A 27,155-nucleotide genomic window follows, 5' to 3' on the forward strand; every position below is an offset into this window, starting at 1 on the left:
ATGAGTCCTGTCACATGCTGGATCGCACCTGGAATTGGGCTTGAGATTTTCAACAGGAAGGTGTGTTCCACTTGAGGGTCTCGTTGACCATCTGTTATTTAGGACATCGTCATAGGATGCACTGTGTACCATGTAGCCTATGAAAGAGAGAGTGTGAACAATTAAACCATACACTAAACGTGAGGTATTCAAACAGATTCAAATAAATGAGCATAAATTATGTCATGTCTGTGCAGGGATTCTTCAATATAATCCTTGTTCTTTATTACGTCATGGAAGGGCTAAACTCCTGCCAAGGCAGCAGGATGTATATAAAGCATGTGTGTGTATTTTCCATCATTTAAAATAAAAGAGAGAGGCAGTGCAGGAGTGAAGCTTTATGAAAGAAGGGAGGATGGCTGAAAAAGTAAATAAAAAGTAATAAACATTTTTAATAAAGGAGATTATTAAAGGAACAAGGTTCTGTAAACAATTTCAGCTGTTGATAACCATAATTTCTGTCATGACAACTCTCGGAGTGTTTGAAATGGTAATGGATATGACAATGTTGTATGTTTGGTCTTGACGGAATAGATCTGCTACGCTGCTGCTGCTTTTATTGCTGCTGCTGTAGGTTATTACTGCTGCTGCTGCAGAGCAAGTACGGGACTTGCTACTGCCAATACATACACGACACGCTGCTGTGAGCAAGTAAAACACGCTGCTGCTGTACAATATAGCGTAAATGAATTACCCGTAGCAGATCCATACAGGTGGAGCTGGGGAAGGTGGAGGGTTTCTAAAGCGTGCTGCACTGCTAAGGCAATGCTACCAAGTATTTTGAAGGTTGAGCATACAAGCTCATTGGCTACTGGTACAGCAGGAACCGTATAATCGATGGAGATGTGCTTCTGCCTAGTCCATGTGTGGATATTTTCTAAGTTTGTCTATTTTTTAGTCAATCAGAATCCTTTTCACCTGATGTAATGAAGTAGTTAGTAGACTCTGTTAGAGTATAATTGCTGCTGTATTGAAGGAGGGTGGCCTACAAACTCCTTGTGAGTGTTGAAGTTGACTTCTGCTGATGAAACTGCAAACTATTCTTTAGTAAAATGTTCTTCAATTTATTTTTTTAACTCTGACTCTGGGTCTTCATTCATCATATCTGGTCCTCGGGTCTTTAACTGTAAATTCCCCTAGAATATGTTGGATTTGTAAATGTATTAATGGTAAAAATAAATGCGTTTAGATCTAGTAAAAAAGCAGTATAAAAATTGCTTTTAAAAAAACTGCAGTGTCGGTGCCGATAGCCTTGTGGGCAGCGCGCCGACATATAGTGCTGTTGTGCTTCTCTCCCACTTCGCTTCCTGTCTGCTTACTGTCCTATCATAATAAAGGCAAAAATGCCAAAAAAAAAAAAATCTTAAAAAAAAAACTGCAGTAATATGAGATTGTCTTGTAAAATTTTATTCAAGAGCATGTGGACTGTATTTTTCATGTGTTGAAAAAGTTGCACCATTTATCTAAGCAACTTTATCGGTTGTCTGTTGGCAGGGAATTCCCTGCATTTAAACCCCCTCACACATCACATCATGACACTAACAGTGGCTGTGGGAATTGCCTCCCTGTATGTATGAATCAGGATGAAACTGTCAAGGTCAATATGCTGGAGTAGTGTTATATATAGCTTTGTCTTTGGAAATGCGCATTAAATGAAAACCAGACAGGATGTAAGACAATTCTGCGTACAACACTTTTACAGATTAGGGTACTTCAGCATGTGGTACTTCAGCACACAATCCTGCATCAGAGCCAACACAGCTTCTTTCTATGCAAATGAGGTATATTATGGAATGTACCAATTCACAAATGTCAATGTTGTTTGCATGCTACAATTGTGTGGGATAATTCACACAAAAATGAACATTTTGTCAACATTTAATCATCCTCATGTTGTTTCAAAGCTGTATACATTTATTTCTTCTGCAGAACACAAAAGAACACATTTTGAAGAATAATGGTAACCAAACAGTTTTGGTGGCCACTGACTTAACATAAAAAGAAATCTTCTTTTATGTTCCAATGAAGAAAAAAATGTATACAAGTTTGGACTGACATGAGGATAAGTAAATGATGACAGAATTTTCAATGTTGGATTAACTACCCCTTTAATATTGTGCTATTACCACCCAAGGAAAGCATGCAGTTAATTAGCTAATTGCATAACTGTCTTTCTAAATCTTTAAAATGACATAATTGTGGAATGCAAATGTCTGATGTGTCTTTTTCTCTGTCAGTGAGCTGGGCTGTAAATCTTTTTCATTGCTGCTATCAAACAGGCTCATACAAGATTCATTTGGTTTTTTGGGATATTGCTTACACATTGTAGTTTGATAAACCGAACATTATACGCTGATATATTGACTGGATTGGGTGTTTTTCACACATATTGCTGCACCTTTGGTATGTTTGAAAGAGCAGCTGAAACTCAGTCCATGGAAAATAAAACCACTTATCTTGAGCACAACTTTAAAAGTAAAAATCAAGCCTTCTCAAATTTAACAGTCAATTCCTCAATTGTGAATTAAATTAAGCCCAATCTCCAAACATTAAATGACATAAGATGCAAGAAAGCTTGTAATTTTATATTAGATATTCTTTGTACATTGCATCTAGAAAATATTGTGGTGAAACTTACAGATTGTATTTTTAAATAGTACAACATGAACACATGAACTGCTATAGACTGTCACTCACCAGACACCATGTCATCTTTCAGTGGAAGTGCCCAGTCCAAAATCACAAAGGAGTGACAGCCCTCCATAGCAACCACAGTGACATTATGGGGCTTGTTTTTGGGTGGCTGCTTTTGATTGAGTGATTGTTGGTCCTTCTCCATCAAGTCTGCTAAGACATCCACTTGCAGGTACTCCAGAGCCTCAGTGAGGGAGCAGGGAGCTCCCGGGTCCTTACGGATGTAGTTTACATATGGAGCTGAAAGCAGGAGGTGAGGAGAAAAAGAGAAAGGGAAAATAATTAAAGAATCAAGGAGAGGCAAATGCAATTTCACTACTCTAAAAGGTTTTATTACAGTTTATAAGTTTATGACGATTTGAGTGATAATTTGAATTCACTATTGCTTTTATGGCAGCAGCACAGAGCTGATTGTTCACAAGTTTGTGTAAAACCTAATGATCATGTTTTCCAGCATGATTTGAGATTATATTGAGCTTCACTGAAAACTCTGAACATCTGTACAAAGAGTCAAATAATCAAATAAAAAATAGTGAGGAATCGTACATATTTATTCTTTATTTTGCATTATAACGTTAAACTTTTCCCAAGTATACACTACCGTTCAAAAGTTGAGGGGTCAGTAAAATCTTCACATTTTTATGAAAGAAGACTTCTGTGCTCACCAAGGCTGCATTTATTTGATAAAAACCATAAAAACAGTAATATTGTCAAATATTGTAATATTTTCTGTGATGGTGAAGCTGAATTTTCAGCAGCCATTACTCCAGTTTTTATTGATCCTTCAGAAATCATTCTTTTCAGAAATCATAATTCTTTTTATTAAAGGGTTAGTTCACCCAAAAATGAAAATAATGTCATTTATTCCTCACCCTCATGTCATTCTACACCTGTAAGACCTGTAAATATTGTTGAAAAGTTGTTATTTTGTTTTTTTTGGCGCACAAAAAGTATTCTTGTCGTTTTATAATATTAAGGTAGAACCACTGTACTCACATGAACTGTTTTAAATATGTTTTTAGTACCTTTCTGGATCTTGAGAAGTTCGGTGGCATTGCTGGCAATAGAGGCCTCACTGAGTCATGGGATTTTATCAAAAATATCTTAATTTGTGTTCCGAAGATGAACAAAGGTCTTCCGGGTGTAGAACGACATGAGGGTGAGTAATAAATGACATTATTTTCATTTTCGGGTGAACTAACTCTTTAATGTTGAAAACAGTTTTGTCGTGTAAATTTTTTGGGGAAACCGTGAAACAGTACTTTTTTCAGGATTCTTTGATGAATAGCAAGTTCAAAAGAATATCAATTTATTTGAAAGAAATCTTTTGTAACATTTTAAGAGTCTTTACTGCCAATTTTGATCAATTTAATGCATCCATGCTGAGAAAAACTATAAATTTCTTTAAAAAAAAATCTTATTGACCTTAAACTAGAGTACATAAATTGCCTTTGGCTTTCAATCTGTCTGTTTTATTAGTTACAACTAGTAATACAAAATGGATTGCGAAACATTCATGGATGTTCGTGCAAACTGACAACAAATAACTTATGGTTGGAAGTACCACTCAGTAAACATTACATGTCTGTTGTGATGTTTGCATTAGCTTGTTGCCCTAGTTTAGGAATGTACCCAATATAAGCTTGCTCGTGGTTGCAGACAATAAAAGCTACCATTGTTGATATTTTGCTGTAGACTTTTTCCTGTTGGCTCAATGAAATTTTGTTATTTCTGTCGTTCCACACAGTGCCAGCTGGATCCACAGCTGTGAACACTTCCAGAACCCCCTGTCTGATTGGGCCACAAGATTCACACCTGGACCTAATCAAAAGCTCCATGTGATGTTGACCCTGATACAGAACAAAAAACACACTTCTGTGCATGTGCCTCCGCAGTGACCGCTGAGAATCACACACACAAACAAGCTGCACTCGTTACGGGTGATAAAACGTAAGCCACAATACAGAGTGTGAAGAGGAAACCACTGATGGGGAGAAAAACTGAACAATGCGTGCTAAGAAGAGTCAAGACACAACTTCCAGTATTATTATATAGCTCAGGGCTAAATTTTGTATACACACAGAAACCGCTACAACTACTGCATTCACACCTACAGAGAAAGTCGTACACCAAGGTGGGAGCAAATACAACAGAGACAGTGTGAAATATAGTGGATTTTTTGTCGTATCTGGAGAGCAGAGAACACCCTAGCATATTAAACCCATAAATATTAAATTCAGAGACGTCTGAGGTTTGGGCCAGAAGGAAGCCTCTCTGAGCTGATATCAGCACATTTAGCTCATGTCGTTTTATTTAGGGCTTCTTTCTTGACATGTTTCTCTGTTTAAATGGCTTGCATGTGTGTAAGTATGTGCCTGTTGTGCAGCCCAAAGTCTGGAGTGTCAGGATTTATTTCTCCACGCATTGAGGATGAGATATTTTACCAACGAGTTGTGTTCTCTGTGTTCCTGGAGCTGGATATGTATAGGTAAAAAGCTTGTTTTGGTCAAGCCGGATCTCTGCTTCTCCTCAAACTTAGCTAAACTCCGCTGGCTCAATCATTCTAATGTATGACAGCTTCCTCAGCTCAGTTTTACTACGACTTTAAGAACCTCCTCTTGTACCCATTACAAATATTAACATTATGAGGTCAAATTCTGTACCCACAGCCCGTGACATGCAGTACTTTTCTACAGGCACAGCTTGGTTCCTCGGTTCTTTTAATAATCATACTTTTGTATTTGAAGAGCTCAGCAGTGCTTCTGGCTCCAGTGGTCTAAATGGTGCTGATATCTCTATTTCCTTGCAAAGTTCTGCTGGGCATAGACATTTTCTAATACTGCAATATAAATCCATTACAATCATCAACCTAGGGACCACTGAGGGCCTCCCTCATAAAACAATGAAGAGTTGGCTCATAATATTTTTCTCATTCTTCTGCTGTTTTCCTATGTATCTAGCCAGAGAAGTTGATGTCACATTTCTGCCAAGACAAGCACATTAGAGGAGCCATGAAACAGTAGGAGCTCTTGGATTGCTGGCTAATGATCAAAAACATAACCTAGGTAGTGTGACCTTAATCAGTGATACCTGACACATGTTAACCACAGATTTTAAAGTCAATAGGGTTGTCAATCAAGCACATTTCAAATTAAGTACAAATATGACTATTAATTATTCAAATTAATAATGTAATCCTATATTAGTATTCAATATCAATATATAAATACCTATATTTGCTGTAATAGAAAGACATTATTGTTGCAAACAAAACTGCGGAAAAGAGATTAGAAAATGTGGCTATGGAAGTCAATAAATTGTTTTAAAATATTTTTAATTGTTATTTGTTGTGTCCTGATTAATTATATTAATTTTTGTTTCACATTTTAAAAAAAACACACTAAATGAATGTTAAATAGATAGCCATAAACCTACTAAACTTAAAAAAGGGAAAGAAAGAGGGGGCAAAGAAAGTCCCTTATGGTTTTTACACATGCCTCTATCTGACATCTACTGCAAGTGCAATACTGTAAAGAGTCAATGAGGGCAGAACTAAATTTGCCTGATCACTAGCCAAAGCTCCAGCTCAGCATAACCATTTCTGAAACTCATCTGGCTACTGGCACAGTCTCTGCATGCAAACTGGACCTGAAACAATGTTCCATAGCTAGGTGTATAGCTTGTGGAGATTTAAGTTCGGAAAGATGGAGTCTGTTGAACCTGAATGCTATTACAGTCAGTTTTGGTAAATTAACTTGAAAAAGCTTGACTAGAGTCAGTTAACATAGGTTGGGTCACATCATGATTGCACTAATCCATTGCTGAGTCGAACACTTGATACAATTGCACTGTGAATCGGTTGAAACAACATCCTAATAGCAGTCAGAAATAAATAAAAACTGGGTTCTTTCTCGTTCAGGCACACACCTTGATCCTAACACACACACACTGGGTCTTGGAGTATATGGGAAGGAAGCCCAAACCCACAGACATTCAGCAATAATTTATAGAGCTGAGTCTAAATACTTTCACTCAGGCATTCTCAAATATTTCCTACAGAAGCTGCCCACATGAAACAACCTGAGAGCCCGTAAAGTCAATAGCCTCTAAAATAGCCTCTACCAACACATGATATGTAGTACTTGTTGCGGACATGAGGGCTGGCAAGGTTACTTACACTCTGGCCACTGGGGAGAGACCTCTAAAAGTTGAAGGTAAACTTAGAGTAACATGATCCAAATGGGGAGGCCTAAAGGTAAAGACATATTTTTTTTTTATCTCTCTTCCTTTTATTCCCCCCTTTGCTCTTAATTTACAATAAACTACTCATTCAAAAGTTTGGGGTCAATAAAGACATTTTTCAGCAAGGATGCATTAAATTGATCAAAAGTGACAGTAAAGACATTTATGACATTACACAAGATTTCTATTTCAAATAAATGCTGTTCTTTTTAACTTTCTATTAATCGAAGAACCCTGAAAAAATGTATTAAGGTTTCCCCAAAAATATTAAGCAGCACAACTGTTTTCAACATTGATAATAATAAGAAATGCTTTTTTTTGTGCACCAAATCAACATATTAGAATGATTTCTGAAGGATCATGTGACACTGAAGACTGGAGTAATGATGCTGAAAATTCAACTTTGCCATCACATAAATAAATTACATTTTAAAATGTAATAAAATAGAAAACAGTCATTGTTAATTTGTAATAATATTTTACAATATTACTGTTTTACTGTATTTTTGATCAAATAAATGCTTGGTGAGCATAGATGTCTTTCAATAGATTCTTACAGAACCCAAACTTTTAAATGATACCTCTTAGTAACTTCTTGTTATGGCAATTTTCACAACTGTTCTGGAGGTCAAATCAAATAAATGTTTGTTTATTTCACAGACTCTTTAATCCAAGGCAACTACTGTATGAAAATTAGACCCTTTACACTTGGCATTAATATTTGTGTCATATCTGGATATTTTTAGCTGGACTGCATTGACACTTTCATTCCAATGCATTTCTAGTCTGACTGGACAACATTTCTAAAGGATTCCTACAATGTAAAGAATGTTAATGGGTCTAGAAGCAAAGAATGAGGAGAAAAGTTTAAAAGTGCTCTCTTTGGCGAGAGAAATTAGACTCCAAGTGTAATAGAGTGAAATTATTTGAATCGTGTGAGAAAATCACTAGAGCATGTGTCTGTTATCTTTTTCACACTGCGAGAGAAGAATAATGAAAAGAACTTGCAACACAGGACTTTAATGACCGAGTCAGTCAAAGTGACATGTTTATTTACATTTATAACTTGCGTAGCTGAATACGGATAATGAAAACATGTTTGCATTTACATCTTCATTAAATGTGACCAAAATCTCTCCCAGACACCTCCAAATGTAGTTTCAGTGATCCGATCACAATACGATTAAACTCTGTTATGGGTGTATTTATGTTTGGCAATCCAAATGTGAGTCAACTGAAAATGCGTGTTAATAATGCTAGGTGTAAAGGGCATACAAACACACAAATTGCTTTAAATTGCTTATGCTTAAAGTACCAACAATTTTAGCAGTGATACAAATTGGGCAGCTGCCCAGAGAGTGTAAGCTGCACAAAAGTAGATTATATAGAGCAATAATAATTATAGAGCCTTTGTTAACATTTGGTGAATTAGGTATTCAGGTGCTTATAGAATAGTTTTGGTGAACTCAGCTGATTGAGTGGAGTTTAGAAAAGCATTCCACTACCAAGGGACAAGTATTTGCATATAAATCCTACATAAGGTCAGCTGTATGCACTATTTTATTTGCTGCATACAAGCATCACCAAGGGAATGAGCTGCATTTGTAGGCCAGATAAGTTTCCTTCACATTCACCATTCAACTCTCCAGTGCCTCACATCTACAGGAAATGCTGAGGTGATTGGAAAGAATTTAACTGTGAGCAGCCAGTTGTGTTTCCTGAGAGGTTCATTCTCAGCATGGTATTGCTGAGTTTGGAGCCAATAAGAATAGGGGTTATAGAATTTTTTACCAGAGTACTAACTGTTGTTGTATGTAGTAAAGCAAATGTATTACCTGTGAAACGTTTCTTTCCAGCCACATCAAACTCAGAGGAAGGAGTGTTGTTAAATGGCCGTGTTTCAGGAGTGGGAGCCTGTGTTGTAGGAGTCTGTATTGTGGGAGCCAGAGTTGTGGTGGGAAGTGGGACTTGGATTGTGGTGGTCTCCACAAAAAGTTCATCTGTAAGACAGAGTAGCAATCAAAAACAGGAAGAATAAAAGTTCACAGGATCCAACCTCACAATGGCCCAAAAAGTATTTGGACTTTCATGTCACATTAAAAAAGTTGAATGAATGCCTATGTATTAAATTACAAAATATGATGCCAAATGCCATTTATTTTAAAGGAATGCCATTTTAGGGTCTAAAAGTGTCCAGTTACTTTTTAGGGCTACTGTACATAATACTGCAATTTCTTTGTAGTTAACACAGCACTTTATTCAACGTTGTTTTTAGTTAAATTAATGTTATTGCTTTGTTAGAGCAGTGAGAATGTGACCACACTATTCTCTATGGTTAATATACCCTTGCCCAGGGATTCCTGTCACAACGAGGAAAATTACTATTGGGACAAGCCAAGTAATCATTAAAACTGTATGCAAACAAGCTTGTCCCCGAATGCAACTTGGCCACATTGGCTGTCTTGTGTTTAAACCAGCAGAATTACATAACAAATGATTATACAACAAATTCTAGTTGTTATTCCAGAAAGGTCATCCAAGTTTGTGCATATTGAATCATACAGATCTTCACTTTGCAACTTATAAAGCCACTTAGTATAAAAAAAATGAAGAATAAATATAGCTGCAAGCAGCAATTAACAGGGTTTAACAAGCACTTTAAGGCCTTTAAGCATAATTGTAAGATATGACATATTATATAGCAAGCCTGTAAACACCTAAATCATAGATGAAAAATATATTTTTCTGCAATTTTCATTTACCATAGAAATATTGTTTTTAAACCTTTTTAATTGTTATAGCACCACCTATGTTTAGAATCATATGTTGCATATACTTAAATAATTTACTGAAGTTCTGAGTTTTCGTTTAGGAATAGGCTTTTGTGTACACTTGGCCACGCCCAATTCTAAATGACACTGTTAGAGCTATCCTAAGGGTAAAGTTAAACATTTTATTGATAATTATTGACCTAGAGAGTCCAGATAATTGTCCTGCAGTGGTTTTATTGAGGTTGTAATATTTAACAAATGATTTCATTGACAGCAGTCGTCCTAAAGGCATTGTTCAGAACGAGGAGATCTATCTTACTATATGAATATCGCATGCATGTGTGAAAAATCACGTAACCAACAATAATTCATGTTGGTGCCCTCCGGGGCCTGATTTCTTTCACAATTTAATTCACAGACCTCTAGGGCCATAAGTCAAACAGGCCCAGCGAGTTTTGTTCCGATCGGCCTTCGTTAATCTTGTCTAAAGGGTGCTCAGACTTCATTGGCCGACGGCGGCCGTGTTTTTCGAGATACGCGAATGTCCTCACAGACCATCGTGGTATCTTGGACAAAGACACTGCATACGAGTTGCACTGCATCGGACAGGCTGTTTTCGTTTTTTCATTTTTTTTGGCCACCAAGTGGCCAGTCGCCACGTCCTTTTTCACTTGACCACAGACTCAGCCCATACATAGGTGTAACGGGTTTAGTGAGGTTATCTCATTCCATTCAAGAGCTATAGCCTTTTAAGTAAAAGTGGCAAAGCCCACTTCTAATGTGTTGGCATCCCATCGTGAATGTGAATGGAAATTTCAAATTTTTTCAGATAATTATTGACAATCAGACACCAGAGAATCTTTCTGCACTGGTTTAGTTCCGATCGGATTAGTTCGCAAAAGTAGGTATTTCAAAAAAATTCAAAATATCTGAAAATTTTGCCTTGAGCCAAGGATTTTAATGATATAAGACAGTGTTTCCCCAACCCTGTTCCTGAAGGCACAACAACAGTGCACATTTTGGATGTCTCCCTTATCTGACCCATATTTTTCTGATCCTGGAATCTCTACTAGCTAATGAGTTGAATCAGGTTTGTTTGATTAGGAAGAGTTCGAAAATGTGTAGTGTTCGTGTGTCTCCAGGAACAGTGTTGGGAAACACTAATATAAGACACTTGAGTCTGCAATTAACGGTTTGGGAGTTATGAGCAATTTTGTACTTTTGATCGCTGTAGTACCACTATCAGGCTGATTGGGCGAGCCTTGGTGACATTGTAGAAGGGGTGGGTACGACCATCCTTCAATGTTTCAAGTCAAGTTTCGACTTGCGGTCTAGACTGCCTGATCACAGGGCAGAATGTTGATCTTTGAAAATCCTAACAATTACAACAGGGTTTAAAAAGAGGTAATGCATGTACCCTGTTAAACAACAGCAAACAAATGACTTCTAAAAAGTTAAAATTAATAGAGTAAATGGAGTACAAATGGCCATACGAAAAGCAAAAGTAAGAACGACCTTCTTGTAGCTTGGCAGCCGGTACACAAAAAAAGACCATCTTCATCAGTAACATCATCATCAGATTCCATGCTGACCATATCCATAACTTGGATTTCTTAACTTTGTTTTCTTAGGGAAACTAGAATCCAGAGGAATCCTGTTCTCAAGTGGTACAAATAAATAATCTCATTTGGCTCAAATTCATTTGCACTTGTGGATTCAAGTCTGTTGCAATAAACAAATCAATATCAACAATTAGCTAAATATTTAGCTCACATTCAGATAGTAATGTAATATTACCTTTAAGAATTATGTATTCACACATATTTCTTAATTTTGAAAGATTCATCCATGTATATATTTATTTTCTTTTATTTTTAGAGCTTGTAAATCTTAATCAAAATGTCAACTTGCTATTCCAGTGAAAAAAAAAAACACATCTTTCTGGAGAAGTATGCCAGACTTCTACAATTTTCTCTATTTCTTTAAACTTCTCCATCTTTGAGTGCAATGCCCACCTCAAAATCCAATCAACAACCGATGGATAGAACCAAGACCCCGCCCTACATTTTTTTTCAATAAACTGTTACACTCAGAAGATATGTTTACTTCCATTTCCTCCTGACTTTTCTCCCAAAACCTGAAAGTCAGCTGTCTCCATACCAGTTGCTTAAATGTACAGTGTGTAAATTCTGCCACTAGCGTCACCAAATAGAAATGCAAAAATTACTAAACAGAATGTTTACACTGCCAATTATCAACAGATAATCCCTCACTTAACTGATGCCAGTGGTTGGGCCAATGTTGCTATGTCGGACTTATCAGGATGTTAGAAGGTGTATTTCCCCCTAAACGTGTGTACACCTTTAGGGGGAAATACGCCTATGAACTTACAGTTTTCTACAAAGGAGGAAATGACTTTTTCTCCAAATACTCATGCTGATCACAGGCAGATTCAAAGCATAGCAGAGGTTATATTCAGGCATAACCGGGGGATATCCTTTGAGGTTTACTGTGTACATCCTAACTGACATTATCCTTGGAATACTGATTCTAAATTACAGGGGATCAGGTCTTGTGGGTACTAACTACATGCCTGTGACTCAAGATTATTTAAGAGCCAACTGTAGTCACAAACTGGGCCAAACACTTTTCCGTCTCATCTTAAGAGTATCTTTTCCATCATTTTTGCATTGACGCACATTACAACATTATGAGACGCACATTATGAGTTTAGCGTGGCTGCAAAGAGTTCATCTCACCTTCAGAGTAGCAGTTAACTATTCCATCAACATCCATTATTACGAAACCATTCTTATCCAGTCGGGAATAAAGTCCAGGTGGACATGTAGGATCAGCACCTAATGTTGACGGCTCCAATGTCTCTGTTACCATTTGTGTTGTTGTAGGTTCTGTTGTTGTTGCAGGTTCTGTTGTTGTTGCAGTTGTGGTTGTTGTAGTTGTGGTTGTAGTGGTTGTTTCAGTTGTGGTTGTAGTAGTTGTAGTCCTGGGTTTAGGGCGGTCTAAGCCCACAATGGGTTTTCCTCCCACAGTAAGGTACTTGTCACTTGGATTAATCACAGGTCGACTGTCCCTTCCATGTCCAAATAATGCTAATCCTTCCTGGTTTACCAGTGGGCTGCCCTGGTCATCTAATATAACAAAAAGAGATTACAGTCAGTTTAAAATATGCTGCTTCTTTCTATAGTTCTATTAAATTAAAATGGTAATCCACTCACCAAAAATAGTCTTGCCATCCTCTCCAAGGATAACTTTTCTGGGTCTTCCCCTTGAATCCTGAAGGACTCTTCCGTTTTCATTCATTAGGACACCCTTATCCAGATCTACTATCTAAAAGAGTGAATGAAACTTTATGAAGGAGAAAAATCTTTTGTTCACAAAAAATGAGACAACAGTCAAACAGTCCTGCTTGAATAAGTGCAGTGACTGTGCAGTTTCCATGCCTAGAGAAACATGTCTATTCACATGACAGTCTTTGCTTACTTTAAACATAATTTTGTTTGGACTGCGGTACTGTCTGATTAGTGTATCCATACAACAGACGTAACAGAAGTCATGGAAATGGACAGTTACATTCCAGGGTCACTATCAGCGCTACAATCCTGCCATGGGTAAAAAGTTCACTTTATGCTAAATCTTTCATAGTTTATAAACTGGAATATTAAAAGACGTGTATAAAATAAATTTGCCAGTAGTAAATAAACGAATATAATTTATAATAACTCTGTAATTATAGCGATAATTAACGCTGCAAGTAAACACACCCATTTCGTTCCATCAGGACCTGTGATATGTCGAACTCCATTTGGTTTTGCATTTTCATCAGATGTTGAGGATACTCTGCCATTTGCAGCTGTCAGATTCGGCCTTCCATTTTTGCCTGAACATGGAAATGTGTAAAAATGAGTAAATCTTACTTATGCACACACTGGAATTGTTGTATGTACAGCATACGCATCCTTGCAGACAACATAATGTTTACCTTTTCCATAACTTGGTTTGTAGCCATTGACTGGGGTGTTTTCCTTAGAAAGTGACCGCAGCCTCGATCCCATCACTGGATTCCGAGACTCGGGAGATATATTCCCACTAGAGCGTTCGCCAGCAGACAGCCCATGAGAAGAGCGAGAAACTGAACCTGGGGTGAGCCTAACATTAGTATTACTCCCGACAGTTGTATCACGATCTGAGATAAGTGGTGATTCTGCTGGACTGTTTTGAGAGGAGGCAGACGATGATGCTGAAGAGAAGGATGATGTATCCAGTGTGGCAGCAGAGCCCAATCTTCTGTGTTGTACTGGGTACAACCTATTAGGAAGCCGTGACCCTTTCAGACGACTTGCTACCACAGGTGAGCGGACCCGACCATTAGAAGCCAAAATAGGGACTCTTTGGGGAACTGTAGGTAGTGAACTGGTATTGGTACTACTTTGTTCCCTATCCACACTTTCATTCTCAAAGTTCTGGACATGTCTCTGAGCTTCGCTCACAGCTGTTGATGTCGTTTTAGATGCTGCAGTTGAGACTGCATCTTTGGTTTGCCTCTCCAAGGTCTCTTTGCTTCCCTCGTAAAGATAATCATCTTCATGATCATTGCTAATCTTTACAGCTTCATTATTACTGGGATTATTGGGATTTGTTTCTCTATTTAGCACATTAGGTTTATTTGAGACAGGATCAATCTCATGCTTTGAAGGGTATGTTGTGGGTGAAACTTTGGTTTTATCACTAGTGTCTTGAGAGCTCACAGCAGTAGAACGAGAAGGAAATCCTTTAATAATCGGCCTTCCTGCACCAACAGATGAGGCAGTCCTACTCCACGGTATTCTGCCATCTTGTCTGCGACTCCCAGCAACTACCCTAGAACTTCGGTTTGGTAATGAAAAGGGTGAACTTCGTCCGGATGTAGAAGGGTTAGTCCTTGAAGGAGAATGGGAAGTGGAACCATAACTATCACCTTTCTCTTCTTTGTTATCAGAATTTTCCTTTTGGTCCGGGTTTTCCTCTTTAGTTGTATCAGAAAGGCTTTTTTTGGTTTCTTCAAAAGCAGTTGGTTGTTCATCCTTTGTTGTGTCTAGCTCTGTGTTCTTTTGGTTGGTATCATGCTCGTTTGATGTATGGTGATTGTTTGTGCTGGTTCCTGTTGGCAGTGTGGATTGTGAAGAAGCAGATAATGATGAATCAGGTTTGTGCTTTTCTGTTTGAAGTCTTTGAGCTCTAATTGAAATTCCAACTCTTCTTCCATTAGGGTACATAGCACCAGATCCTGAACTCGTGACTCGACCTGACGTGGAGGAAATCCTTCTTGTACCTGAAGAAGAAGAAGATGATGATGATGGTAAGGATGATGATGGAGAAGATACTGAAGAAGATGAAGTGGAAGAAGAGGATGATGAAGATGACGCTGTGGAGGAAGTTGGAGAAGAAGAGATGGATAAGGATGATTCTGATTCTTTCGCTGGTTCAGGCCTGGTTTCCTGAGGTGAGATCACGGAAGGCGTCCTGTCAGTGACACTTATCTGGTTGTACGAGTTCTTTCCCTCAGGATAGGAAACTGCTGTCAGGTCTTTTCTTGTAGCTGCAGACTCTTGGTTTTGTGATGAGCTTGAGGAATCTTCACTCCGTATCCTTGATCGAGAACCATGTGTGCGAGAATTAGGTCTTCTTAATCTGCTAATATCAACAATTGATGATGTGCGAGGGGTCCAAGAAGGACGTTTGTCCTCAGATGTTTTATTAAAAGAGTCAGACTTATTGGGTTTTGATTCTTTAGCGTCAGATGAGTGTTTTGAATGTTCTTCTGTTTGTGGTGAAACATTGTTACTGCTCTCTGGTTTTGTGTCCTCAGCTTCATTTGCTCTGATCTCCTCTTCTGTTGGACTGTCTGTTGGCTTCTCTTCCTCATCTGTATTTCCTTCTCTATCTTTGGTATGAGTTGAAGATAAATGTGAGTTTGACCTTGAGCTAGAACCTCCGTTTCTGACAGAACCCCTTACAGAGGAGAAGATGCTGTGATAGGACCTTGTCTGAGAAAGAGGGCGCCCCCGCCTATTGGTGGTTGGAGTTGTGGTCTGAGTATCGGACTCTTCCATCTCATCTGACTCCTGATTGTCTGATTCATTGTTGGATGATGTCTTGGACGTACTTTGACTCGTCCTGTGGCTGTCCGTGTTCCTTAAGTGAGTAGTGCTGGCTGGAGACAAAATTGAGATACCAGTCTTAACCAATTTTCTGTAAAGCTGCTAGTGTAGTAATGTTTATTGGGGAAAACATCTGTTGGGAATACTTACATGCAGGCATTGAAACAATAATGGCTTTAGTCTGTGGTCCTTGCCCTTTCCTATTGACTGCACGAATTTTGAAAATATAGCGGTCACCTGGCGTAAGTCCATCTATGGTAGCAGAGGTGGTGGTGCCACGGTATGTAACTGACTTTGCGCCAAACGGTTTCATAGCAGGAGCATAGGAAAGGATGTACTCTGGAAGTAGATGTCAAATCAATCAGTATGGTCAATTTCATCTGGATACCATAGCTGAATATTTTCCAATGAACACTGGGAATACCCATGATTGAACCAATAAATCTAGGCCAAGGATAACACAGTAAAGCATGAACAGGGAACAGTTGTGTTTTCCACATGTACATTTGTATTGGTTTAGCTTTTCAGACTGGTGCTCTGCACGCCTGCTGGAGAAACTGTGATGCTGAAGAGGCTTATCATTCCCATATATTTTGGCAATGCCCAAAGTGGTTTCAGGGAAGACATATGGTCACCTATTAGTAATGTTTTACTCTCCAAATGCCAAAGACATTTTCTGTTCTTTATTTAGGGCATATTCCAAAAGTAATAGAAAGAGCTGACAAATATCTGTATACAATATTATCAATGTTAAAATACTTTTTCCTATCCCAGCTAAATATGTAGATACAACTGTAAGAAATGAATAATGCTGGGCTGCACTACACAATAAACAAATACAAATTTTTGGTTCTTATGGTCTATATGGATCTTGCTATAGTGATAGTCTACCTACCCTGTGGTCTTACCTCTTATTCGTCCATTGGTTTGCTCAGGCGGATCCCAGGTTGCTGTGACAGCAGTACCTTTTCCTCTAAGTGGTTTTACTTGAAAATTTTCTGGAGGGCCAGAGGGAGCTATATAGACAAAGGTAGCAGAAAATAAAAACAGAAATGACAAACAAATTATTGTACACGTAGGCCTAGTTTCACAGACAGGGCTTAGACTAAGCCAGGATTAGGCCTTAGTTCAATTAGGACATTTAAGTAGCTTTTATAAATGTGACTTATTAAAAAAAATTACTGTTGTGCATCTTGAGACAAAACAATGGCACTGACATATTTTAAGATATGTCAGTGCAAGTTGCTTTTAGTTAAAACAGCTCAAACATGCATTTTAGTCTGGGACTAGGCTTAATCTTTGTCTGTGAAACTCGGGGATAGCGTAACACTGTGTATTCTTTTTAACTTTACTTAATTTATTTCTGCCTGGAGATTTTTCAGATGGAAACAAAAGACAGCTTTATCTCTTCCAGAGGAATGAGGTCATTCTGATCACTCCAAACAAAAATTCCAAACAGGCAGTAAACAGTGACATTACACTTAACAAGGCGGTTAGAACATGCTTGCATGGTTAAAAAAAAAAAAAAAAAAAAAACTAAGGCAAGATTGTCTTGAATTTGTGTGTGCATTTGTATAGGTATAAAATACAACACAATACAAACACCCCTTTGTTTATTCTTTGCTTCATTAGCTAGTACATTTTCAGACGTGCAATAAGATAGCAGATTGGAATGGAATTCACTACATTCTAAATCATCAGCTTAAATATGCTTTAAGCCACATTAAAGAAAACTTCTAGTAATTTTTAATTATAATCTAGTCGTTCTTTATGTTGTACAGAATACTTTCATATTCAGAAACCTTTTAGTTCACAGATAATATCAGGATTTAGCTTCTCAGTAATGCAAACTAAGCACATCTGGGTTAAAGATCAGGAAGCATAAACAAACCTGATTCAGGGGTTCTCTGGAACACAGATGCACTCCATTTTCCCTTCTGATCTCCTTGAGAGATGCAAATAGAGAACTCATACATGCTGTCCGCAGAGAGCGTTTCAATCATGAGGCGTCTCTGAGTGGTGTCCTTGTATTCCCATCGTGCAGATTCTCCTTTCTCTCTGTATTTCACTGTGTAATACCTGCACACATATTAATTCTAAAGCTGAATCACAGGAATAAATTACATTTTAAAACATATTAAATAGAAAACCTTCATTTTAAATTATAATAATATTTCACAATATTACCATTTTTTTATTTTTTTTATTTATCAATGTAGCCTTGGTGAGAATATGAGACTTCTTTCAAAAACATAAAAATATCTAACTAACCCCAAACTTTTGAACGGTAGTGTATGCAGTGCAACCCACATACCAACTGGCACACCATTCTAAAAATGATATAATTGATTTTTACCTGGATCCCCCTGGTATTTCCTTCTTCTTGTCAACAAGTGGATCGACCCATGTGATAAGGACAGACTGAGGGGACAATACTCTAACTGTGATGTCCTCTACTTCATCCACAACCTCCGGCTCTAACATACAGACATAAACAAAGGGTATATCAAAGTTTGATATAGGTTTGACTGAGGTAAAATACTGAATATGAAGTGCTAGTTAGCACCACTATGGTATACCTGGGGTTACTTTTTTACTCATGGTGGCCGTGTTGATGGGTGCACTCCTCCCCTGGGCTCTGGGTGCCTGCAGTGATACCACATAGACGGACTCAGATGCTACGAACAGAAGGGGGATACCAGATACGGCCACGTATCATTACATATTACCTGCTATGGGACATACTGAAGACATGCAATCTGAGCTGTTTGCAAATATTATTTTAGATTTAAAAGCATACAGTATGTAAAAACTGAAACCCTATTTCACAGCTTGAAATTCCTATTAGCCATCTTCAAACATCCTTACCCAGTTTGGGCTTTTTACCATTGCGCTGGTCTGCTTGGTGCTGGCTGAGGTCCACTCTGTGTTTGTTTTGTGCTCGTAGAGGGAGGCGTCCTCCTTGATGAGGGGGTTCTGGTCCTGAGGATGATTGAGGGGCTCTCTGCTGTCCTAATGCCGTCCTCTGAGTTGGGGGTCGTGGGTTAATCTGTGATGAAGTTATAGACACCATCCTGACTAATGAAAGAGAAACAGAACAAATAATGTTGGCATTGGAGTTTAAAAATCACTGAGATTCCATGTCTTCAAAGAAATAAACTCAAAGGATATATGGACTATAATCTTTGTCCTTATTATCTTATTATGATTTAATGCTGTTTATCACTTTGGGCCAACGTCTGTTGTTTTAAATGTGCTTTAGAAAGACATCTGCCCTGAATTGATTTGACTTTAATAGCAATGACCTCATTGTGATAATACTGTACTGTTTATTTTACATTGTCAAACATAGTAGGGTCCGTAAAGTCCACATTGAAAACCTGGGATTCAAAATCTGATTTAAACATGGAAATAAACACAGTTTTAGGATTTTGAAAAATGAAAAACAAAGAAATATGATGATGTATAAAGAAGAAATTCACAAATTTTATGCTGTCAATGTTAACACCTTTGTTTAAAAAGGTCAAATTTCCTTGTGTACACTGAAGCACATAATTTGTAAAGCAAAAAAGTATTTTCACAAGTGATTTCATACTTTTAAATCCCACTGTACTTCACAGAGGATGACTAATGTTTGCAATCTTTTATAAAACAAACAACATTAAGAAATAATGGTAAATAAAGACGTGGAGATTTGCTAAAGTGTGTACAGTTACAGGGCCACACAGTTTACAGTCATGTGCACTCTCACTTCCTCTCTCTTATTGCTTTACTGTAATCCCCCATCTGACAGGACTTGGCAGGCGAATGAGACAGTCAGACAGTCTTCCTCCTCTCTTTCCTTCAACACACTGCTTCACGCGCATCTCTCTGTCTCTCCCTCTGGTGTGCAGTACATCCCAGAGAGGGTAATGAAAAACAGCCCCTCTTTCTCCAACAGTCTTTCTTTTTTCGCTCCTTTAATCATTCTCAGATGATCGGTTGTAGTCACACTTCCTCATTAGAGTCTGTGTGTAATTTAAAGGCTGATTGTGAAAGTTTAACCAGTGTGGCATTAAAAAGTTCAGTAATCAAGTCTTCATCTTTATAGAAAACAGGGTGAAATTAAGGTATCAATTACATTTCTAAATCATAAATTATTTTAGTGCTTTAATTTAGCTCCAAGCTTCCGCTATATATGAAAAATTATCACTGGGAACGTAAAAACTATATTCCTAGCAACAAAATGGACACTGACATAATATCACAATACTGATTATTATTAATATTCATAATCCATAGTACCTGTCTATCTTATGGGGGCATTTTAACCCAGTCAGTCAGTGACCATTTGACGCAAGATAGTGGCAGGTGTTGTGCCGAATTCTGACCCCCTCAGTATTGGTAGGTTTAGGATCAGGTATGGGGGTGTTAGGAGTGGGGATTAGGATTAGGCAATTAGGATTAGGACCATTCGTAACCATTCGTTAACAACCATATAAACCAAGGGTGTCCAAACTTGGTCCTGGAGGTCCACTGTCCTGCAGAGTTTAGCTCCAACCCCAAATAAAAACCTGAGCCAGCGAATCAAGGTCTTACTAGGCATACTAGAAATTTCCAGGCAGGTGTGTTGAGGTAAGTTGGAGCTAAACTCTGCAGGACAGTGGACCTCCAGGACCAAGTTTGGACACCCCTGGTTTATATGGTTGTCAATGAATGGTACAGTACAATTTATTCAAAATTAAATATCTTCAATAGCCTACATCTTGGCTTTAATAAGATTTTCCCAAGAAATAGGCAAGAATAAACCTGTTTTCCTCTTTGATTCCTAGGGCCAGATTTACTAACAGCTTGCACCAACACAAACCCTTATTTGTCATTTAAAAAACTACTGTCAAGAATAAGAATTTACTAAAGACAAGCAGTTTAAAAATTAGCGCTGAAAAGTCATGAACACAGTTATTTTTGCGGCTGACCTTATTGCATATGCATTTGTAGGAGTTTACCTTTCAGACGCAAAATTTATGGGAGGAGATTATTTAAATGAATCATGCAAGGTGATTTACTAAAGTTTGCGCTAGTCAGTTTACTGGTATTTGCACTATTATTTACCACCCAAAAAAGCATGTCTTAAATCAGACACTAATTTGCGCTGCTCTTGGTAGATTGCTTTGGTCATTATGGAAATGATCTGGCTAATCTACAAATAATTAAATATCATTAAATATAAAGATTGTATATACAGTCAAACCAAAATTTATTCAGACACCTTGAACATTTCATTCATTAATACAGTTTATTCACTATAGTTTAAAAAAAGGGTAATAAAATATGACAAGATCTCAGAGTTAAACTGTCTCAGAAAAAAATTATCTTAATTATGTCAGACAACACTTAACAACAAAAAAAAATTTTTGGTTCCAAATTTTTATCAATTTTACTGGTACTCCACTGTATGAAGAATTTTTGGGTATAATGTGTCACAGTTTACTTTATTTTGCTATCCTCAATTACATAAATGAACTATAGTGTCCTGCACCCACTAGTAAAAATATATCAAAAATATAAAAAAAAAATGTCTGAATAATTTTTAGTTTGACTGTAATTTGTTTTATTTTGTTTTAGTGTGTTATTGGTCAGGGAAAGGCAAACTAGACCAATTAGAAGCAATTAAATATTATTCTCCTTTTTGTATTATACACCCAAGTATTAAACTTCAATAAATGAATTAATTAAAAATGAACCTACATTATAAAACTGACCCGAGATCAGTTAAAACCCTAGACACTCCAAATTACCAGTACCAAATTAACAGTATCTAGCATTGAGCCATCTGAATTTTTAATTGTTTTGAAAACAAGTTTCAAAACAGTATGATGTAGCAAAGCTTCATTTGCTGAAATCACATGACTTGGTGAATTTCATACAAGCTGCAAACCACTGATTTGAAATTAAAGATTCGTAAATGTTTCAAAGCTTCATGAAGCAGTGTTTCAAAAGCACCCAACTTCAGGCCATTTTGAGGATTGAAGAATGACATTAAAAGGGAGAAAAAAGGAGCTTCATTTCCTTTACAGCTCAGCCTTTTTATGAGGGTTTTGGCTAAATGCAAACCTTCCGTGCACGCTTAAGGACTAACTTATGATTGCTCTGGCATCACTCGTTCAATACCAGCGTTATTAACCCTTAAGTTAATAAGAAGTGTCAGGTCTCAAAATGAACTTAAATGATAGTAACAGCAACTCCTTTTCCTTTGTACACAAAAACAGACACTTATTCCCACTTCACATTCAGAGAGTCCAGCCAACACAGCTGAGGCAGCCTCACATATCACTGGCCTTATAACAGGGGTGAGACGTAGTAGCTCACCCTTCTCTAACTCTTTCCCTCGCTCATTGTTTTTACAGTGTCAATCTTTCAAGTCCATGTCCTGGATCCATGATGCCACATCATTCTCTTTTCCCACCCCTCAGGTCTGATTTGTTCGCTGATTTTACGAATTATCTCCATGAATTCTCTCTCTGTGGGAGGTTCTGGATGCAATAACAAGCTCCAGGTTGCAGGGGCCAGACCAAGAGTTACCAAGTCCATGTGTGGACTCAGCTGGGCTACATGTGGACCTGCTCCATATGGTTAGTCCCACTTATTTCTACTGCCAAAGTGATGACAAAGAGATGATAGCACAACAATGGTGGCTGTGAAGCAAAATTGAGCTTTTCCTGCCACATTCTTGCCAATTCACGGTTACAAAGCAGAATGACATGAAGCATATGTCTTTTGTTAAACCAGCGGCAAAGCCAGAGAAAAATTAGAGCAACGCTATGGTAACATCATGACAATAGCAATAGCAAAGAACAAACATGGACTGGACAACATTAAGAGAAGACCAAGGGAATAAAATAATAATGAAATGCCATTTCTGTGGATGTCAAGTAAGTTACCACAATCAGGAAAATTATCCAAATAATTCTAATCAATATTGTCTATTCCCAAATCTGTAACGAAATCTATATTGTACCATATTTACAGAGGTAGGTTGGACATTGATCACATGTAATTCTATCCGTGGGATTCTCCATTTTATGTGTTTTCATCTCTTTTACTCTTGAGATTAGAGGAAACTAAAACACTTGGTTTAAATCTGGGATTCCTTCTTCCCTTCAGAGGGCTCACATGTACAAAGTTTGGCTTTAAGTGGGCTCAGTGGATTCATAAAAAAGAGAAATGAAAGCTTTGATTTAACAAATTTACAACTGAAAAACTGCCACTGTCTTTCCAGGAACTTGGTGTATCAGAGGTCTTTCTCTCTGGCATCCAAACACGTCCAAACTCTAATCCTTCTCAAGGGAATAACAACATAGAGCCTGCGTGTCTGAAATCTGTCATTTACCATTAATGTACAGACACAACTATATTTTTTAAGTTGAAGTAGTTTTATGCATTCCAGGTAGGTTGGATTTGACTTTTTTTTGATAGAATTGTATTCTCATAAATTATTTTATGTTTATCTGCAACCTTCTTGGTGATACTCCTCATAAAATTGTTGTGCATCAGTCATAGCCTGGAAAAGTTTTGAACCTACCTGGAGTTGATCTGTTGAAAGGCTCGACAGCAAAGCCATCCAGTTTCACCCACTCTCCCCCTGCAGGAAAAAAAGAGCAGTGTGGTTACACATAAGGATGCACAATAAATTGGTACCATATTGGTTATTGGCCAAGTTATTTACATTTATCGTTGTTGACTGATATTTGATATTTAATTGTGCGGGCTCAATTCCCATATTTTTACATTTAAAGACAACTTTGCAGTCAACTAACACTTAAATAAAGCTAACCTTTAAAATAATTCATTATTATATAATATTTTTGAACGTAATCTTTAAAAAAATCTCAAATTATCAATTTTTCATGCTTTACATTATAATGTTGTGATGCCTAAATTAACTTGATTTTTTTTTTATATTAAGAAGAAAAAAAAAATACATTGCTTTATCATGCATCCCCAGAAGTAACACAGAAGTAAAACACATGTGACCATATCACCCTTTTACAGCAATTTCCTCTTTTTATAGGCACTTTTTTGACTGATTTATCAGACAAAACATAATTACAAATATATATTAAACATAAATGTGTAAAAAAAAAAAGTAGCATACGCTGCAATCAAAACAACCAGCTATCCTTAAAACAGGGAGTTGTAAAACAAGATATGTTTACTTCTGTTAAAAACATCCTCAGCCAAAAACATTTATGATCTGTTTGCAGGATTATTAATGTGCTTTTCTATTATGACAGATGTTTTGGTGAAAGTGCTGTGGGACATGCAGCAATATGCCCAGATCCTGTTTGTTGGAGACGGACATGGACATACTGAAAAAATTTATGTGAAAAAATTTATGTGGCGTACGTTGAACGAGTGACTGGCTACCACAACACAAGGCTTAAGGCTCTTGACTCGAGTTCTGGGTTGGATACAAAAACAAGGACTGGCCACATAAATGCTCTATCTTTGGGAATTTAAATCTCACCAGATGCCAACAGCGAATGGAGTTATTTGGAAAACAGAAATGACTATATATCTTTACACCCTGCAGTCTACACATGAGTGTGTGTTAGCCATCCGGTCTGGTTTAATATTGTGACATGAACAAAAAGCATTGAGAGCCTTAAAGTTATAAATACCTTCCTTGTAAAAGCCTTATAACAATGTGTGTTAGAGTCTAACAAGTCTAAATTAATGAGGCCAATAAAACTGTATATTTAGACATTTAATGACATCCACGTACAGTGACCACTAAAATGATGTGTACAGTTAAGCTATATACTTAAAAATTAAAAAAGATTCCAAGGTTTGTTGTGCTATTTTTTTTTTTTTTTTTACTTTTATTCAGCAAGGGTGCATTAAATTGAGAAAAAATATATTTATAATGTTATGAAACATTTCTATTTCAAATAAATGTTGTTCTTTGGAACATTCTATTCATCAAAGAATCCCGAAATCACAGTTCCCACAAAAATATTAGCAATACAGCTGTTTTCAACATTGATTATAATAATAAATGTTTCTTGAGCATATGAAATGTTCCAAATCAGCATATCAGAATGATTTCTGTAAGATCATGTGACACTGAAGACTGGAGTAATGATGCTGAAAATTGATGCTGAAAATTCAGCTTTGCCAACACAGGAATAAATTACATTTTAAAATACAATACAATAGAAAACGGTTATTATAAATTGTAATATTTCGCAATATTACTATATAACTGTTTAAATAAATGGAGCCTTGGGAAGACTTCTTTCAAAAAAATTAAACAATCTTACAAACCCCAATGTGTATATAGATCTCCATAGTTAATATGGTTCAAATGTGGTTCAGAAATTGAGAACAGTTTGCTATTCAATATTCCAGTACAATGAAATCCATTTTGAGGCCACTGTATATTGACAACATTGAGGAATTGTTATATTTAAAAGGTTAATTCACCTGTAAGTAAAAACACTGTCATCATTTACTCACTCTCATGTCATTCCAAACCTGTATAACTTCTGCGGAAAACAAAAGAAGAACGAGGTCTAAAAAGCAACGGACTTTGTTGACTTTCATTATGTGAACAAAAAACGTAGACATTTTTCAAATATGTTCCACAAAATAAAGAAATACATACATGTTTGGATGACATGAGACTGAATAAATGACAACATATCTTTAATTATTTGGTGAACTATTCCTTTAAAAGCATGCAAACTGTATGTGTTTTATGCGCATACTGTACTTTATATATCCATGCACAACAGTGAAGAGAATAGAGAGTCATAGAGAAACATGCAGATCTCTCTCTACACACAGGCAAGCACACACCTCCTGGAGTCTCTGCCCTGTAGACAGGTTTACTCATCCCGTCCTTATTCTCTGCACTCATCTTGAGAAAATGCAGGACTCCAGGCTCTAAAACAACACAACATGCACATGAGAGCCTGACATAGTGCTGAAGTACTCAGTGTGAGTCTCTAGCTTTTCATTTAAAGAATGATTGATTTACGCTCTCACCTACGTCCTCTAGTAACTCTGACCGTCTGTCCTTGTCCACAGTGACAAAGCGTAGTGACTTCATGGATTTCCCATAGCCAATGCTGTAGCTATCTACAGGCCGTCCATCCAGCTCGCTGGGTGAATCCCACGTGACCTTTAACCCCTTATCCACCGAGGTCAGCTTCACATTACGTGGCGGCAGTGGCTTAGAACCTGCAAGAGAGAAAGAACACAGATGTCTGTCAATTACATTGCAATGACAGTCTCTGGTGAGTTCATTTTAGTAAGATTGCAGTTGCAGCAAATAACAATAAACTACAATCCAATATCTTACAAACTACTATTATACTAAGTAAGGGATATTGAGGGCCAATGTCACAAAATAAACCCCAAATCAAGACCCCAAAAGATAGCAGAGAGGTCTTGTATCACCTTAAATATTATAAAGCGACGAGAATACTTTTTATGAAGAAAAAAAATAACGACTTTTCAACAATATCTAGTGACGGCCAGTTTCAAGCTTTACGAATCTTTTGTTTGAATCAGTGGTTCGGAGCGCCAAAGTCACGTAATTTCAGTAGACGAGGCTTCATTTACACGATCCGAACTACTGATTCAAAACAAAAGATTTGTAAAGCTTCGAAGCAGTGTTTTGAAATGGGCCATCACTAGATATTGTTGAAAGGTCGTTATTTTGTTTTTTTGGTGCAAAAAAAAGTTTTGTCGCTTTAAAGTATTAAGGTAGAACCACTGTACTCACATGAACTGTTTTAAATGTGTCTTTAAAAGTACCTTTCTGTATCTTGAGAGGTTCAGTGACATTGCTGGCAATAGAGGCCTCACCGAGCCATTGGATTTCATCAGAAATATCTTAATTTGTGTTCTGAAGATAAACGAAGGTCTTACGTGTGTAGAACAACATGAGGGTGAGTAATAAATGACATTATTTTCATTTTTGGGCGAACTAACCCTTTAAAGTGGTTTATTTTGCAATTATTTCCAACAGACTGCACATTATTCCACAGCTATGCAGGAAATTGTTCTGGAACAATGGTCAGTTATACAGTTCAGTTGTTATTATGGAGAAATATTTGACCAATGAAAGCATGTCATTATGTGACTGACCAATCAGAATCAATTATTGATTCTTTCCATTGCACAAAAGGTTCTTTATAGTGGAAAAAGGTTATTTAGATTATTAAAATGTTCTTCACACTAAGAAAAAAAAATTTTTAAGAAC

The 27,155-nt window shown here is 37.2% G+C and overlaps 1 protein-coding gene and 1 long non-coding RNA gene across 3 annotated transcripts in view; one reads left to right on the top strand and one right to left on the bottom strand.

Annotated features, from left to right (window-relative positions):
• The window catches only part of fndc1 (fibronectin type III domain containing 1), a 37,297-nt gene that overhangs the window by 5,864 nt on the left and 4,278 nt on the right, over positions 1-27,155 (bottom strand). The window contains exons 3-18 of one of the 2 annotated variants that reach the window (XM_051875930.1): positions 25,934-26,128; positions 25,745-25,831; positions 23,466-23,525; positions 18,773-18,982; positions 18,484-18,582; positions 18,261-18,381; positions 17,796-17,983; positions 16,813-16,920; positions 16,055-16,243; positions 13,747-15,957; positions 13,529-13,644; positions 12,983-13,094; positions 12,506-12,895; positions 8,811-8,975; positions 2,737-2,973; positions 29-137 (exon numbers count right to left, since the gene is read on the bottom strand). In XM_051875930.1, coding sequence (XP_051731890.1) covers positions 29-137; positions 2,737-2,973; positions 8,811-8,975; positions 12,506-12,895; positions 12,983-13,094; positions 13,529-13,644; positions 13,747-15,957; positions 16,055-16,243; positions 16,813-16,920; positions 17,796-17,983; positions 18,261-18,381; positions 18,484-18,582; positions 18,773-18,982; positions 23,466-23,525; positions 25,745-25,831; positions 25,934-26,128 — 4,597 coding nt within the window. The remainder of the gene's footprint in view (positions 1-28; positions 138-2,736; positions 2,974-8,810; positions 8,976-12,505; positions 12,896-12,982; positions 13,095-13,528; positions 13,645-13,746; positions 15,958-16,054; positions 16,244-16,812; positions 16,921-17,795; positions 17,984-18,260; positions 18,382-18,483; positions 18,583-18,772; positions 18,983-23,465; positions 23,526-25,744; positions 25,832-25,933; positions 26,129-27,155) is intronic. The other variant, XM_051875931.1, reaches the window with a different exon arrangement.
• LOC127502711 (uncharacterized) lies at positions 21,949-24,732 on the top strand. Its single transcript, XR_007926904.1, has 2 exons — positions 21,949-22,815; positions 24,178-24,732. It is a non-coding gene; the product is annotated as an uncharacterized LOC127502711 (long non-coding RNA).

Source organism: Ctenopharyngodon idella, chromosome 20 (assembly GCF_019924925.1).
Source record: "Ctenopharyngodon idella isolate HZGC_01 chromosome 20, HZGC01, whole genome shotgun sequence".
In the NCBI taxonomy this organism is placed as follows: domain Eukaryota; kingdom Metazoa; phylum Chordata; class Actinopteri; order Cypriniformes; family Xenocyprididae; genus Ctenopharyngodon; species Ctenopharyngodon idella.